This window comes from Rattus rattus, chromosome 6 (genome assembly GCF_011064425.1).
Source record: "Rattus rattus isolate New Zealand chromosome 6, Rrattus_CSIRO_v1, whole genome shotgun sequence".
NCBI classification, from domain to species: Eukaryota; Metazoa; Chordata; class Mammalia; order Rodentia; family Muridae; genus Rattus; species Rattus rattus.
In genome coordinates this window covers 83451504-83470420 of record NC_046159.1, presented here as the reverse complement: position 1 = coordinate 83470420, position 18917 = coordinate 83451504, and the positions used below count along the sequence as shown (strand labels likewise).

General features: G+C 39.5%; 1 protein-coding gene across 1 annotated transcript in view; it reads right to left on the bottom strand.

Moving 5' to 3' along the window:
* Herc6 (HECT and RLD domain containing E3 ubiquitin protein ligase family member 6) overlaps nt 1-18917 on the bottom strand; it is a 54905-nt gene that overhangs the window by 12519 nt on the left and 23469 nt on the right. The window contains exons 12-16 of the mRNA XM_032906418.1: nt 18584-18773; nt 16027-16181; nt 15657-15758; nt 2863-2952; nt 1404-1508 (exon numbers count right to left, since the gene is read on the bottom strand). Of these exons, the coding sequence (XP_032762309.1) occupies nt 1404-1508; nt 2863-2952; nt 15657-15758; nt 16027-16181; nt 18584-18773 (642 nt within the window). The remainder of the gene's footprint in view (nt 1-1403; nt 1509-2862; nt 2953-15656; nt 15759-16026; nt 16182-18583; nt 18774-18917) is intronic.

Sequence of the window (18917 nt, the reverse complement as noted above, 5' to 3'; positions counted from 1 at the left end):
GCCTATCCTCAGTACCTCTCTGGAACCTACGTGCTGGAGGGAGACAGCTGACTCAAGCAAGTTGTCCTCTGAACTCCATATGTAGATGGCAGCACATACATGTACAGAACATAAATGTAAAAATATTTTTAGGAAAACATTCAAGGCCATCTTGGGGATATATACAAGGCTCAAACTCAAGGCAGGTCTGGGTTACATGGTTCCCCACCTTTTTACAAGAAAATAATCCTAACAATTTTTAAGTACTTCCTTCTTGTTCATTCTTTTGGTTTTGCTCTTGCAAAAGGTGCAGCCACCACACCTCCCCCCACCCTTTATCCCCTACCCAGTCAACTTTCTGAGTGATGGAATTATAGGCACAAAGCATCAGGCTTGATTTATACTGAATAGTTCTAATAAAAATATCTTTTGTATCTTGCTGCCACCAGTCTATATACTTATAATTTAAGAAATGTGTTATTAAGTTATAAGATAACATGATTACAGGATCCAACAAGTTGTAGCACCTAGTGTTCATGTGCAAAAATGAGTAGCCAGCCATGAACAATTAAGTAATTAAAAATGTCTATGACCCCTTACTATAGTAATCATAATGTTGGCATCAAACCTGCTAAGAGAACAAATTACCATCAACCTTCCAGTGTTACATGTAAACCTCAGAAATTACTCTAAGAGCCATGGGGCAGATGAGGAAAACTGATACCAATAGGAAGAAGATAAAGGGAAGACATTCTCTGAGAGGATTCTCCATGAAAATAATAACCATCCACTTTGGAAGTCTCTGAAATGGTTTCTCAGGGAACCACGCTGTTCTGGAGCATTATCCTGGCCATAAAATAGGAGTGTCTTGAGCTTTCTCAAATCGTCACTATTCCTTCTCTAAATAGGTTTCTAGGGCAAGTGTGTTCGTTCATACCTAAGGGTCTTGGTAAAGGGTACCACTGTTTTTACTTTATATATGTATTAGATTTTTCAACACAAAAAAAAATGGTTACCCATATTGGTTTGGATATCGTTTGACTGATTCTCCAAAGATCTGTGTGAAACTTTGTGTCTAATATGGTAATAATTAACTTCTAAATTGGACCTCCTAGAAGATAATTATATCATGGGGCACTACCCTTGGAGGGGATTACTATGAGCCTCACAGAGTGGGTTATTTCCTGTGGGAACAGGTTGTTATAAAGTGAGGCCAATGCAACTGATCCCTTTGGCACATGACAAAGTCCTTTTGTGGTTCTCCTCGTGTTTTAATACTGGTGGTTGGAGACAGGGTAGTAAAGAAATAAGAACAGGCCCATCAGGATTCATACATCATGTCAGTGAACATTTGAGTTAAATAAATCTCTTTATAAAGTATATAGCATCAGTTATTTTGGCATAGTAACAGAAAACATACATACCGACAGCTTTACAGATGAGTCATGTTTCATTAATATAATTTTGGATGGCAAATCAAGGATAAATGGAAAATCATTGAAGACCATAGAATAGTATTTTTTAAAGAACTAAAAGAAGAAAAAAAAGAAGCAAACATCAGTTTTAACAATGAAAAAAAATAACATTCATTCCTTTCCTAACTTCATCACAATATTTACTGCTAGGATCTTTTGAATCTATCTTTTTAAAACTAATTACAATGAAGCACCCCCTCTTCCTTCTGTCTGTTTATCTTTCCTTCTTTCTTTTTGAGACAAAATGTCTATATCCTAGGTTTACCTCAAACTTACTATGTCCCAGAGAATGACCTTGCACCTCTTTTTTATTTTATTTTATTTTTCTTGGATATTTGATGTATTTACATTTCAAATGTTATTCTCCTTTTCCCCTTCCCCTGCTTCTAAGAGGATGCTCCCAAACCAACCCACCCACTTCAACCTCAATGCCCTGGCATTCCCCTACATTGGGGAAATGAGCCTTCACAGAACAAAGGGCTTTTCCTCCTATTGATGCTGGACAAAGTCATCCTCTGCTACATATGTGGCTGGAGTCATGGGTCCCTCCATGTGTACTCATTGGTTGGTGGTTTAGTTCCTGGGATCTCTGGTAGGGTCTGTTTGGTTGATATTGTTGTTCTTCCTATGGGGTTGCAAACTCCTTCAGCTCCTTCAGTCTTTTCTCTAACTCCTCCATTGGGGTCCCCTTTTAAGTCCAATGGTTAGCTGCAACCATCCTCATCTGTATCAGTAGGGCTCTGGCAGAACCTCTCAAGGGACACCCATATCTGGCTCCTGTCAGCAAGCACTTCTTGGCATCAGCAATAGTGACTGGGTTTGGTGGCTGCATATGGGATGGGGCCTTGAACCTCTTTTTAAAATTATTTTTAAAGTTTTAAATTATTTTATTTGTTTTAAGTGTATTGGTTTTTATTGTTGCATGTGTGTCTGAGTACAACATACATGCAGTGTCCGCAATATCCAATGATACCAGAAGATGATATCTGATAGCCTTGAACTAGAGTTTCAGACAGTTGTGGACTACCATATGTGTTCTAGGAATGGAACCTGGCTCTCTGGAAGGGTATCCAGTTTTTTTAACCATAGAGTCATCTCTCCAGCCCTGACCAGGCACTTCTGATCCTCTATCCTCCACCAAAGTATAAAGATTACAGGATCTCACTGCCATACCTGGTTTGAGTAGTACTAGGGATCAAGAACTCAGGCCTCCATTTGTTCTAAGCAAGTACTCTACCAAATGAGCCACATATCTTAGAGATAATTTTATAAGTAAATAAACTTGTATTAAGAGCAAAATGTTTAAGTTTTCAATGACATTTTCTGATGTAGGAATGACACAGTGGCTAACATGTCTTGCTTTAAGTCATGAACTTACAAGCCAATATGTTATACTGTATGAACATACCATTTGCTGTTTGGCCATTATTCCTTCTTCTGTATTGAAGTTAAAGATGTCATTTATGATGAAAGCATTTTCTGGAAGTTGACAGTTAGCCTTAAAGAGAACATGACCTGGAATTTCACTTTCTATTAATAAATTATATAACATGTAAAACTTAGATTCATATGCATATATACATTTGTCAGTGATTGAATATGTTCTAGGCTGGTTGAATTGGATGGGATAACCTTCACTAAGTATATTTCACTGAAAAATGGATTTCTGTCACTCATTTTCCCTCTGCCGGGTGATGATGGGGTACACCTTTAATCCAAGCGCTCAGTAGGCAGAGACAGGTAGATCTCTGAGAGACCAGCCAGCACTGCAGAGTGAGTTCCAGGACAGCCAAGGCTACACAGAGAAATACTGTCTCAAAACAAAACAAAGGAACAAACAGACAGAGCTCAAACAAAGAAAGGAAGAAAGACAACAAAAAAGAATTTTCCATCATCTTGGTACTATTGGTCAGTTAAAAATATTCTGGCTTCTCCATGGTGTCTTTTCTAGTGCCAGTCTCTCTGTGCATTTGCAGGAGAGTTGGTTTCATCCCCTTTACTTAAATTCACAAATGCTATGTCCATGTCAATTTGTATGTGTATTGTCTTGCTTTCCAGTTTCACATGGAGATATTTCTGATACTTGCAGAAACACTGGGTGTATCTCAAAATACAATCCATGTAAGGTATTCATAGGCATTTTACAAAGAGCTTCTCAATAAATGTAATTAAAATTTAAAAAAAAAGTATCTTGGGAGAGTTATCATTCCATGTCAGAGTAGGAATGGAAGTAGTATAGGTCATGGTAGGAACACTGAGGTAAGGAATCCTTTAGAGTTAGGGACAGGCCACAAAGAAGGTGACACAAGTATTCTAAGACAGATACATGGTGACAGAAGAACTGCTTAAAACTACATCTTCCAGGAGCAGACAGATGTAAGAACTTCTGAGACATAGCCTCAGAGGCTGCCTGCTCTGACCTCAAGCCAAATTCCTGCTAGGCCTTTAAACCAAGACACCTACAACCTTGAGAATAAATTGCTACTGGCTTACCCAAAAACTTTTTTAAAAAAATGATAATTCTGTGTTACATACGGCTTCCTATACAGATGGTAAACAGCAAACATCTTCCTAAATACAGATAGTAATATTTTGAGCTTGGGTACACATAGTTTCCCATAGCTATTCAACCCAAGCTATGGATATTTGGTATCACTCAGGGCAAGCCAATGTGTGTGTGTTATGTTAAGAGTTTATCTGCAGGGGTTGGGGATTTAGCTCAGTGGTAGAGCACTTGCCTAGGAAGCGCAAGGTCCTGGGTTCGGTCCCCAGCTCCAAAAAAAAAAAAAAAAGAGTTTATCTGCAGATCCCACTAAAATCAGGGACTAGACAAGGCTGCCCACTCTCTCCCTACTTATTCAATATAGTTCTTGAAGTTCTAGCCAGAGCAATCAGACAACAAAAGGAGGTCAAGGGGATACAGATCGGAAAAGAAGAAGTCAAAATATCACTACTTGCAGATGATATGATAGTATATTTAAGTGATCCCAAAAGTTCCACCAGAGAACTACTAAAGCTGATAAACAACTTCAGCAAAGTGGCTGGGTATAAAATTAACTCAAATAAATCAGTAGCCTTCCTCTACAAAAAAGAGAAACAAGCCGAGAAAGAAATTAGGGAGACGACACCCTTCATAATAGACCCAAATAATATAAAGTACCTCAGTGTGACTTTAACCAAGCAAGTAAAAGATTTGTACAATAAGAACTTCAAGACTCTGAAGAAAGAAATTGAAGAAGTCCTCAGAAGATGGAAAGATCTCCCATGCTCATGGATTGCCAGGATTAATATAGTAAAAATGGCCATTTTACCAAAAGCAATCTACAGATTCAATGCAATCCCCATCAAAATACCAATCCAATTCTTCAAAGAGTTAGACAGAACAATTTGCAAATTCATCTGGAATAACAAAAACCCAGGATAGCTAAAACTATCCTCAACAATAAAAAAAAAGGACTTCAGGGGAATCACTATCCCTGAACTCAAGCAGTATTACAGAGCAATAGTGATAAAAACTGCATGGTATTGGTACAGAGACAGACAGATAGACCAATGGAACAGAATTGAAGACCCAGAAATGAACCCACACACTTATGGGCACTTGATTTTTGACAAAGGAGCCAAAACCATCCAATGGAAAAAAGATAGCATTTTCAGCAAATGGTGCTGGTTCAACTGGAGGTCAGCATGTAGAAGAATGCAGATCGATCCATGCTTATCACCCTGTACAAAAGCTTAAGTCAAAGTGGATCAAGGACCTCCAGATCAAACCAGATAAACTCAAACTAAGAGAAGAAAAAGTGGGGAAGCATCTGGAACACATGGGCACTGGAGAAAATTTCCTGAACAAAACACCAATGGCTTATGCTTTAAGATCAAGAATCAACAAATGGGATCTCATAAAACTGCAAAGCTTCTGTAAGGCAAAGGACACTGTGGTTAAGACAAAACGACAACCAAAAGATTGGGAAAAGATCTTTACCAATCCTACAACAGATAGAGGCCTTATATCCAAAATATACAAAGAACTCAAGAAGTTAGACTGCAGGGAGACAAATAACCCTATTAAAAAATGGGGTTCATAGCTAAACAAAGAATTCACAGCTGAGGAATGCCGAATGGCTGAGAAACACCTAAAGAAATGTTCAACATCTTTAGTCATAAGGGAAATGCAAATCAAAACAACCCTGAGATTTCACCTCACACCAGTGAGAATGGCTAAGATCAAAAACTCAGGTGACAGCAAATGCTGGCGAGGATGCGGAGAAAGAGGAACACTCCTCCATTGTTGGTGGGGTTGCAGACTGGTACAACCATTCTGGAAATCAGTCTGGAGGTTCCTCAGAAAATTGGACATTGAACTGCCTGAGGATCCAGCTATACCTCTCTTGGGCATATACCCAAAAGATGCCCCAACATAGAAAAAAGACACGTGCTCCACTATGTTCATAGCAGCCTTATTTATAATAGCCAGAAGCTGGAAAGAACCCAGATGCCCTTCAACAGAGGAATGGATACAGAAAATGTGGTACATCTACACAATGGAATATTACTCAGCTATCGAAAACAATGACTTTATGAAATTCGTAGGCAAATGGTTGGAACTGGAAAATATCATCCTTAGTGAGGTAACCCAATCACAGAAAAACACACACGGTATGCACTCATTGATAAGTGGCTATTAGCCCAAATGCTTGAATTACCCTAGATGCCTAGAACAAATGAAACTCAAGACGGATGATGAAACTGTGAATGCTTCACTCCTTCTTTAAAAGGGGAGCAAGAATACCCTTGGCAGGGAATAGAGAGGCAAAGATTAAAACAGACACAGAAGGAACACCCATTCAGAGCCTGCCCTGCATGTGGCCCATATATATACAGCCGCCCAATTAGACAAGATGGATGAAGCAAAGAAGTGCAGGCCGACAGGAGCCGGATGTAGATCTCTCCCGAGAGACACAGCCAGAATACAGCAAACACAAAGGCGTATACCAGCAGCAAATCACTGAATTGAGAATAGGACCCCTGTTGAAGGAATCAGAGAAAGAACTGGAAGAGCTTGAAGGGGCTCGAGACCCCATATGTACAACAATGCCAAGCAACCAGAGCTTCCAGGGACTAAGCCACTACCTATAGACTATACATGGACTGACCCTGGACTCTGACCTCATAGGTAGCAATGAATATCCTAGTAAGAGCACCAGTGGAAGGGGAAGCCCTGGGTCCTGCTAAGACTGAACCCCCAGTGAACTAGATTGTTGGGGGGGAGGCGGCAAGGGGAGGATGGGGAAGGAACACCCATAAAGAAGGGGAGGGGGGGGATGTTTGCCCGGAAACTGGGAAAGGGAATAACACTCAAAATGTATATAAGAAATACTCAAGTTAATAAAAAAAAAAAAAAAGAAAAAAAAGAGTTTATCTGCAGAAGGCTGGAGAGATGACTCAGCAGTTAAGAGCACTTGTTGCTCTTCTGGAAGACCTACGTTCAATTCCGAGCACTACAGGATGGTTCACAACTACAGTTCTAGGGGATGCAGCACCCTCTTCTGGCCTCCATAGATATTTGTATGCAAGTGGTGCACATACACTATTGAATATCATTCAGCTCTAAAGAAAAGTGAAACTTCCATGTAAATAGAACTATAAATTATTATGCTGATGACATAATCCCGACCCAAAAAGGCAATGTCACATGTTCTATCTTATTCATATATCCTGGCCCAAACCTTCAGGTGTGAGCATAGAACATGGAGAAACCAGGACAATATGGGGATAGAGCGAAAGAGAAGAAATGCTAGAAAGGGAAATAATCAGATACAAGTGATATGAAAGGGGAAATGTGAAATCCTGAGAGACTTTAATTAGGGAGGGGACAGGGTCAATAGAGGAAAGGATGGGCCAGAGCAGGGAAAATGACATTAAGGATGTTCAAAAAAGCCATAAGGAATCATTTTATATTAACCTACAATAACATACACACACACACACACACACACACACACACACACACACACACACACACACACACACACGCATGAAGTTATGTTACTTGGACTCAGAATGCTCCACACAAGACTACCTAGTAAAAATCCCAGCGCTATGCATAAGAAACCTCCTTTAGAGTTGTTTGTCAGGGTAGCTCAAGAAACTCCCAAAACAAATACAGGCTATTGCTGCTGCCTTTGGCTGCTTCCCAGAGGGAAGATACCATATCCTTCAGACACAGGACTAACAGCATCAGATGTGGATCTGACTGAAAGCACCCTCCCTGGGGTCTAGTTTTTTTATATTTTCAGAAGTCTCAGAACATTCTACGGAAGCTGCTAAGGGAGGGAAGCTACCACAGCCCTACCCAACCATGACACTTATGTTCTATAGCATGATCAGTATGGCAAAATATCTCTAAAGATAGTAATCAAATACTGGTAGTTAACCAACAGCTCTCAAATTGGACACAAGTCTTATTTAACAGGAGAGAAATCATGCCTGGTAATGGAAACCTAGCCAATTACCCAGAGCTAGTGAGGTCACAGTCTTAGAGAAGGGCTGACTATTGCCAACTTTACTAGACCAACATAATTCCTAACTGTATTCTAAACAACTATCCTTGTATCCACTGATAATTGTAGCTCGTAACCTTCATCAAAGATGCTTCTCTGTAATGGAGACCATTACAGAAAACGATAACTGTTCAAATTGCCAAGAACAACTGATCATGTGTGGCCCAGACCCAGTGGATACATCTACAACTTCTATATCCAAGTTCCAAAGAACACTGTGAATGAGGGGGATGAAAACATTATAAAAGGTAGAGGACCAGGAACTTTGGTGTATGACAGCGTTTACTAGAAATGAAAGGGAAATGAGTTTGTCAAAATGAGGATGCACCAATGACGATACGTACATACATGCTTCTGTGGAAGGCAGAATGGTCACAAGGCCCCACCACTACAAAAAAGAATACAGTCAACCCAAGAACTGTTGAGAGGTAAAATTAGTTTTCTCCAGGGATGATCTCCCAATTAGTTATTTAATACTAAGGGGCCAGCTCTGAAATCATACACATAGAAGCAGTGCTAATTAAACTCAATAGGTTGTATCATACATATATGCATTTATACATATATGTAACAAAAATAATTAAAGAGTCTATGAATTCAAGAGGTAGTCAGGAAGAGAGCTCACCACCTGGACAGGTGGGCACTCCTGAGTCTGCAGAGCAGGAGAGACCACCAATACTGCCCACTCCTGCCCACATCCCTGGCCCAAGAGGAAACTATATAGGACCTCTGGGAAATGGAAAATAGGGGCACCCAAGCGGCAGGTCCCCTGCAGTCCAGACCCACCCAGATCTGAAGAGACCCAATCAAAAACTGCCTGCACCCAAATCCCATGGGAGGGAGAGCTAAACCTTCAGAGGGGCAGACACGCCTGGGAAGCCACAACAGACTACACTCTGCGCACATTTCTGACTCCAGAGGAAAACACCTAACGCCATCTGGGACCCTGGCGCACGGGGGCCCCGGGAAATGGCAGTGCAGGCCATCCTGGTTGCTGCCCTCACAGAGAGCTCAAAAGCAGCCACGCAGAAGCCACTTCAGCCACAGGACCACAGGTAAGACCAACTTTTCTGCTCCAAGCAACCTGCCTGGTGGACTCAGGACACAGGCCCACAGGAACAGCTGAAGACCAGTAGACAGGAAAGACTACACGCCCGAAAGCAGAACACTCTGTTCCCATAACTGGCTGAAAGAAAACATGAAAACAGGTCTACAGCACTCCTGACACATAGGCCTATAGGACAATGTAGCCACTGTCAGAAATAGCAGAACAAGGTTACACCAGAGACAAACTGATGGCAAGAGAAAAGGGCAGGAACCCAAGCAACAGAAACCAAGACTACATGGCATCATCGGAGCTCAATTCTCCCACAAAAGCAAACGCTGAATATCCAAACACACCAGAAAAGCAAGGTCTAGATTTAAAACCACGTTTGATCCTGATGATGGAGGACTTCAAGAAAGACATGAAGAACTCCCTTAGAGAAACGCAGGAAAACATAACTAAACAAGTAGAAGCCTATAGAGAGGAATCACAAAAATCCCTGAAAGAATTCCAGGAAAACACAATCAAACAGGTGAAGGAATTAAAAATGGAAATAGAAGCAATAAAGAAAGCACAAAGGGAAACAACCCTGGATATAGAAAACCAAAGGAAGAGACAAGGAGCCATAGATACAAGCATCACCAACAGAATACAAGAGATAGAAGAGAGAATCTCAGGAGCAGAAGATTCCATAGAAATCATTGACACAACGGTCAAAGATAATGTAAAACAGAAAAGGCTACTGGTCCAAAACATACAGGAAATCCAGGACTCAATGAGAACATCAAAACTAAGGAAAATAGGTATAGAAGAGAGTGAAGACTCCCAGTTCAAAGGACCAATAAATATCTTCAACAAAATCATAGAAGAAAACTTTCCTAACCTAAAGAAAGAGATGCCCATAAACATACAAGAAGCCTACAGAACTCCAAATAGATTGGACCAGAAAAGAAACTCCTCCTGTCACATGACAGTCAAAACACCAAATACACAAAACAAAGAAAGAATATTAAAAGCAGTAAGGGAAAGGTCAAATAAAATATAAAGGCAGACCTATCAGAATCACAATGGACTTCTCACCAGAGACTATGAAAGCCAGAAGATCCTGGACAGATGTCATACAGACCCTAAGAGAACACAAATGCCAGCCCAGGTTACTGTATCCGTCAAAACTCTCAATTAACATAGATGGAGAAACCAAGATATTCCATGACAAAACCAAATTTACACAATATCTTTCTACAAATCCAGCCCTACAAAGGATAATAAATGGCAAAGTCCAACATAAGGAGGCAAGCTACACCCTAGAAAAAGCAAGAAACTAATTGTCTTGGCAACAAAACAAAGAGAAGAAAAGCACACAAGCATAATCTCACATCCAAATACGAATATAACAAGAAGCAACAATCATTATTCCTTAATATCTCTCAACATCAATGGATTCAACTCCCCAATAAAAAGACATAGATTAACAAACTGGATACGCAATGAGGACCCTGCATTCTGCTGCCTACAGGAAACACACCTCAGAGACAAAGACAGACACTACCTCAGAGTGAAAGGCTGGAAAACAACTTTCCAAGCAAATGGCCTGAAGAAGCAAGCTGGAGTAGCCATTCTAATGTCGAACAAAATCGATTTTCACTAAAAGTCATCAAAAAAGATAAGGAAGGACACTTCATATTCATCAAAGGAAAAATACACCAAGATGAACTCTCAATCCTAAATATCTATGCTCCAAATACAAGGGCACCTAAATACATAAAAGAAACCTTACTAAAGCTTAAAGCACACATTGCACCTAACACAATAATAGTAGGAGATTTCAACACCCCACTCTCATCAATCGACAGACCATGGAAACAGAAATTAAACAGAGACATAGACAGACTAAAAGAAGTCATGAACCAAATGGACTTAACAGATATTTATAGAACATTCTATCCTAAAACAAAAGGATATACCTTCTTCTTACCACCTCATGGTACTTTCTCCAAAATTGACCATATAATTGGTCATAAAACAGGCCTCAATAGATACAGAAAAATAGAAAAAAATCCATTGCGTCCTATCAGACCACCACGGGCTAAAGCTGGGCTTCAGCAACAATAAGGGAAGAATGCCCACATATACATGGAAATTGAACAATGCTCTACTCAATGATAACCTGGTCAAAGAAGAAATAAAGAAAGAAATTAAAGACTTCTTAGAATTTAATGAAAATGAAGGTACAACATACCCAAACTTACTGGGACACAATGAAAGCTATGCTAAGAGGAAAACTCATAGCTCTGAGTGCCTACAGAAAGAAACAGGAGAGAGCATATACCAGCAGCTTGACAGGACACCTAAAAGCTCTAGAACCAAAAGAAGCAAATACACCCAGGAGGAGTAGAAGACAGGAAATAATCAAACTCAGAGCTGAAATCAACCAAGTAGGAAAAAAAAAGGACCATACAAAGAATCAGAACCAAAAGTTGGTTCTTTGAGAAAATCAACAAGATAGATAAACCCTTAGTCAGATTAACCAGAGGACACAGAGAGTATGTCCAAATTAACAAAATGAGAAATGAAAAGGGAGACATAACTACAGAATCAGAGGAAATTCAAAAAATCATCAGATCCTACTACAAAAGCCTACATTCAACAAAACTTGAAAATCTGCAGGAAATGGACAATTTCCTAGACAGATACCAGGTACCGAAGTTAAATCAGGAACAGATAAACTAGTTAAAAAACCCCATAACTCCTAAAGAAATAGAAGCAGTCATTAAAGGTCTCCCAACCAAAAAGAGCCCAGGTCTAAATGGGTTCAGTGCAGAATTGTATCAGACCTTCATAGAAGACCTCATACCAATACTTTCCAAACTATTCCACAAAATTGAAACAGACAGAGTGCTACCAAATTCCTTCTATAAAGCCACAATTACTCTTGTACCTAAACCACACAAAGACCCAACAAAGTAAGAGAACTTCAGACCAATTTCCCTTAAGAATATCGACGCAAAAATACTCAATAAAATTCTGGCAAACCGAATCCAAAGGCACATCAAAACAATCATCCACCATGATCAAGTAGGCTTCATCCCAGGCATGCAGGGATGGTTTAATATACGGAAAACCATCAACATAATCCATTATATAAACAAACTGAAAGAACAAAACCACATGATCATTTCATTAGATGCTGAGAAAGCATTTGACAAAATTCAACACCCCTTCATGATAAAAGTCCTGGAAAAAATAGGAATTCAAGGCCCACACCTAAACATAGTAAAAGCCATATACAGCAAACCAGTAGCTAACATTAAACTAAAAGGAGAGAAACTTGAAGCAATCCCACTAAAATCAGGGACTAGACAAGGCTGTCCACTCTCTCCCCACTTATTCAATATAGTTCTTGAAGTTCTAGCCAGAGCAGTCAGACAACAAAAGGAGATCAAAGGGATACAGATTGGAAAAGAAGAAGTCAAAATATCACTATTTGTAGATGATATGATAGTATAGTTAAGTGATTCCAAAAGTTCCACCAGAGAACTACTAAACCTGATAAACACCTTCAGCAAAGTGGCTGGGTATAAAATTAACTCAAATAAATCAGTAGCCTTCTTCTACACAAAAGAGAATCAAGCCAAGAAAGAAATTAGGGAAACGACACCCATCATAATACACCCAAATAATATAAAGTACCTCGGTGTGACTTTAAACAAGCAAGTGAAAGATCTGTATGATAAGAACTTCTAGCCTCTGAAGAAAGAAATTGAAGGAGGTCTCAGAAGATGGAAAGATCTCCCATGCTCATGGATTGGCCGGATTATTATAGTAAAAATCTATAATAAGCGATCTACAGATTCAATGCAACCCTCATCAATGTTCCAACCCAATTCTTCAAAGAGTTAGACAGAACAATTTGCAAATTCATCTGGAATAACAAAAAACCCAGGATAGCTAAAACTATTCTCAACAATAAAAGGACTTCCGGGGGAATCACTATCACTGAACTCAAGCAGTATTACAGAGCAATAGTGATAAAAACTGCATGGTATTGGTACAGAGACAGACAGATAGACCAATGGAACAGAATTGAAGACCCAGAAATGAACCTACACACCTATGGGCACTTGATTTTTGACAAAGGAGCCAAAACCATCCAATGGAAAAAAGATAGCATTTTCAGCAAATGATCCTGGTTCAACTGGAGGTCAACATGTAGAAGAATGCAGATCGATCCATGCTTATCACCCTGTACAAAGCTTAAGTCCAAGTGGATCAAGGACCTCCAGATCAAACCAGATAAACTCAAACTAAGAGAAGAAAAAGTGGGGAAGCATCTGGAACACATGGGCACTGGAGAAAATTTCCTGAACAAAACACCAATGGCTTATGCTTTAAGATCAAGAATTGACAAATGGGATCTCATAAAACTGCAAAGCTTCTATAAGGCAAAGGACACTGTTGTTAAGACAAAACGACAACCAACAGATTGGGAATAGATCTTTACCAATCCTACAACTGATAGAGGGCTTATATCCAAAATATACAAAGAACTCAAGAAGTTAGACCGCAGGGAGACAAATAACCCTATTAAAAATGGGGTTCAGAGCTAAACAAAGAATTCACAGCTGAGGAATGCCGAATGGCTGAGAAACACCTTAAGAAGTGTTCAAAATCTTTAGTCATAAGGCAAATGCAAATCCAAAGAACCCTGAGATTTCACCTCACACCAGTAAGACTGGCTAAGATCAAAAGCTCCGGTGACAGCAGATGCTGGTGAGGATGCGGAGAAAGAGGAACACTCCTCCATTGTTGGTGGGATTGCAGACTGGTACAATCATTCTGGAAATCAGTCTGGAGGTTCCTCAGAAAATTGGACATTGAACTGCCTGAGGATCCAGCTATACCTCTCTTGGGCATATACCCAAAAGATGCCCCAACATATAACAAAGGCACGTGCTCTACTACGTTCATCGCAGCCTTATTTATAATAGCCAGAAGCTGGAAAGAACCCAGATGCCCTTCAACAGAGGAATGGATACAGAAAATGTGGTATTCTACACAATAGAATACTACTCAGCTATCAAAAACAATGACTTTATGAAATTCATAGGCAAATGGATGGAACTGGAAAATATCATCCTAAGTGAGATAACCCAATCACAGAAAAACACACATGGTATGTACACATTGATAAGTGGATATTAGCCCAAATTCTTGAATTACCCTAGATACACAGAACACATGAAACTCAAGGATGACCAAAATGCGAATGCCTCACTCCTTCTTTAAAAGGGGAACAAGAATACCCTTGGGAGTAAATAGGGAGGCAAAGTTTAGAACAGAAGGAGAAGGAACACCCATTCAGAGCCTGCCCCACATGTGGCCCATACATATACAGCCACCCAATTAGATAAGATGGATGATGCAAAGAAGTGCATGCCAACAGGAACCGGATGTAGATCTCTCCTGAGAGACACAGCCAGAATACAGCAAATACAGAGGCGAATGCCAGCAGCAAACCACTGAACTGAGAACAGGACCCCCTTTGAAGGAATATTAGAAAGGACTGAAAGAGCTTGAAGGGGCTTGAGACCCCATACGAACAACAATGCCAACCAACCAGAGCTTCCAGGACTAAGCCATTACCCAAAGACTCTACATGAACCTACCCTGGGCTCCAACCTCATAGGTAGCAATGAAAAGCCTAGTAAGAGCACCAGTGGAAGGAGAAGCCCTTGGTCCTGCCAAGACTGAACCCCCAGTTAACCTGATTGTTGAGGGTAGGGTGGTAATGGTGGGTGGATGGGGAGGGGAACTCCCATAAAGAAGGGGAGGGGGAAGGGTTAGGGGGATGTTGGCCGGGACACCCGGAAGGGGAATAACAATCGAAATGTAAATAAGAAATACTCTAGTTAATAAAGATGGGGAAAAAAAAGTATAGGCCGACAGGAACCGGATGTAGATCTCTCCTGAGAGACACAGCCAGAATATAGCAAATACATAGACGAATGCCAGCAGCAAACCACTGAACTGAGAACGGGACCCCTGTTGAAAGAATCTTAGAAAGGAGTGAAAGAGCTTGAAGGGGCTTGAGACCCCATATGAACAACAATGCCAACCAACCAGAGCTTCCAGGGACTAAGCCACTACCTAAAGACTATACATGGACTGACCCTGGGCTCCAACCTCATAGGTAGCAATGAATAGCCTAGTAAGAGCACCAGTGGAAGGGGAATTCCTGGGTCTTGCCAAGACTGAACCCCCAGTGAATGTGATTGTTGTTGGAAGGGCAGTAATGGGGGTAGGATGGGGAGGGGAACACCCATAGAGAAGGGAGAGGGAGGGGTTAGGGGATGTTGGCCCGGAAACCGGGAAGGGGAATAACAATTGAAATGTAAATAAGAAATACTCAAGTTAATAAAGATGGAAAAAAAAGAGATAGTCAGGGAGACGCGGAAGGGGTTTCAGAGAAGAAAGAGAAGGGGAGATTATATAATTATATTTTAATTTAAAGTGTTTTTTTAAAAATTTAACTGTCTGAGAACTACGGAATTACTATTTAATAAATTGGTGTATACATTCCTTAAGAAGAAACTTTACCTCATGCACTTCTTTCATCACTTCTAAGAGAACTTTAAGATTAGACGTATCCTCCATCATTGGAACTTCATTATGAAGATGAGAGTTGGTTTTCTCTAGTATCTGGACCAGTGAAGCAATGCTAATTAGACTCAATAGGTTATATTCATACAAATATGCATTTACACATAATGTAACAAAAATAATTTAAAGAGTTATGAATTTGAGAGATAGTCTGTGAGACATGGAGGGGGTTTCATAGAAGAAAGATAAGGGGGAATTATATAATTATATTTTAATTTAAAGTATTTTTTAAAAATTTAACTGTCTGAGAACTATGGAATTGCTATTTAATAAATTGGTGTATACCTTCCTTAAGAGGAATCTTTACCTTATGCACTTCTTTTATCACTTCTAAAGAAACTTCATGGTTAGACATATCCTTCATCATTGGAACTTCATTATGCAGTTGAGAGACGATGGTTTTCTTTAGCATCTGGACCAGTGAGTTCAGAGAAGAAACTTCCAAAGATGCCCACCAGTTTCCTGAGGGTGTGAAAATCAAATGTGACAAATATATTTCTCTTCTCAGCCCTTAAATCCCTCAGTTTCTTCTGGGATGTTTAAGACAGAAATAGACAATGTTTCCCATATCTACCATCATAACTATAAAATAACTCTTTTATGGATATTATCACAAACAGTACACTATTCAACAGATTTAGGGCAAAGCTTTATTTTACCTGAAAAAAATTATTAAAATTAAAGAAACTCATTCTGAATTTAAAGAAAGTTGTTAATGATTATGATTAACCAATTGCCCATCATTATTTTTGCTTCTGTTGTTTTTATTTGATTCGATGTTTCTAGATAGGGTATTTTTATGTAGCCCTTAACATGTAGCCTATGTTGGCCCTAAACTTCTAACAAGCTTCCTGCCTCACCATCTGGGTGCTAACGTTAAGATCATGTCTTAATGTCATTACTTTCAAGCTAGCAAATTTGCCCAACAGCTACAAAAATCTAAAAATATCCGGATGTATACTATGCACTGACATTTACTGACACTTCTTCCTATAATTTAAGTAATGCCTATTTTCAGACTACACAAACAGCTGTCACATACGGATATACACTTATTTTAAATAGCTAACACCTCCCCTTTAATATTACTGAGATTACATAGGATTTTGGTACTTTTAAAGAGGAGATGGTAGGACAGGATTTTTTTTTTTTTTTTTTAAATGAGTGGGTTAGGACTTTTGAAATGTGACTCCTACATCAAAAAAAAAAAAAAAAAAAAAAAAAAAAAAAAAAACTTTCTTTTTGAGACAATGTTTTATGTAGTCAGGCTTCTTTAGAATGTAGCCAAGACTGGCATACTCCTGGTCCATTTCCTCTACATCCCAAGGTCTGGAATTACAGATGTTCTCTCCCACATCCAGAAAACGTCTCTTTCTTAAAAAATGCAAATACGGGGCTGGAGTGATGGCTCTACAGTTAGAAGCACTTGCTGCTCCTTCAGAGAACCAGGTTCAGTTCCCAGCACCTACATGACAGTTCACAATTATCTGTAATTCCAGTTCTAGAACATACAATACTCTCTTCTGCACTCCTGCAGCTCTGACACAAACTTAATGCACATAAATTCACTTAAAGTACACACGCACATATACAATTTTTATATTTAATTTTAAAACCTGCTGCTCATTCCATCAATAATAAGGCACACACAATTTAATGATTTAATCCTGTGATTGTACTTCCTTGCATTTTCTTGCATGTATAAATTTATATACATCAAAGAAATACATGTTACGGATTGGGGATTTAGCTCAGTGGTAGAGCGCTTGCCTAGCAAGCACAAGGCCCTGGGTTCGGTCCCCAGCTCCGAAAAACAAAAACAAAAACAAAAACAAACAACAAAAAAAAACAGAAATACATGTTACTACTACTAGAGCAGCAGAAAAATGGAGCAACTGTCCATAGCACATTCCATGCTCTGGACCAGCCAGTTTGTTCCTCCAGGCCTGTGCATTGGAACTGCTAAAGTGGTGAGAACTTTAAGAGATGGTTTAACCTTAAGCGACACTTGGTAGTTCACAGAGAGGGTTGTTATAAGAGACTGTGTGTGCGTGTGCGTGTACATGTGTGTGTGTGTGTGTGTGTGTGTGTGTTACATGCACATCTGTGTGCTCATTTGTGGGTATAGGCACCAAGAACAGAGCAGGATGTCCAGTGTCTTGATTTATCATTCTATGCCTTGTTCCCTCGAGAGATGGTCTTTCACTGAATCTAGACCTAGTGTGGTAAGCAGCAAGCCTCAGCTCTTCTCCTGTCTCTGTTCCTTGCAGCTCTGGGTTTAAAGGAACACATACCATGCTAGCTCTCCATGCTGAGCTTGGAGCAAACACATTTACCCATTTAGCCATCTTCACAACTGCCGTAAAAGGAGGCTTTCGTGGTTATACATAAAAATTAGAGTCTGTAACTCCTTCGCAGATGGTACAGGGAAAGTTCATAGGTCACTTATATATAGTATAAGTGTATTTTTAAGTATCAGACCTTCAACATTCACTTAAAATTATGAAAACTTCCATAACTTGAATAAAATAACACTAATAATAAGTTTAACATTGCTTTTTACCACTATTGGTCAAATGTTTGAGGTTTCCAAATAGTAAGCAAAAATTATAAAGTATGATTTATCTTGACTGGCACTGTAGGGTTAACAAAGTCTAATATCAAAGTCCTATCCAAGTCTACGAACAACACTTGCTTTCTGTGGTGATAAATGTGGTGGATATAATAGTTTTGGGTTAATTTTTATAAAACTTCACATACCATTTACTAAAAATAAGTATTATGAAATCTCTCCAATGTTTGCTATGATTTCTACTTCAAAAGTGAGTCTACAGAATATATTTGTAAAACGATTTAACACTTACTCAGGAATGTTAATGACTTTGACCTCATTTTATGAATAGCGCTTGCAAATTCAAATGCCAGGGTCTTCCAGTTCTTGGGATCCTGCATAATGGAACATTCCGGGAGCAAAAGAAAAACTAATAGAGCTTCTTGATGTGGAGAGCTGTATGGAAGACCTCTAAGCAGAGTCTCCTCAAGACAAGTGGTTATCTGTGGTCAAAGGGGGACAAAGAGCAAGGCCAAGTTACAGAAGACACTGTATTGTGAACGACTACAAGTTGTGGCTGCAGATTTCATTACACCGTCTTCCAATTAGAAAGTTCACTTATCCCTCTGGAGCCTACTAATGAACCC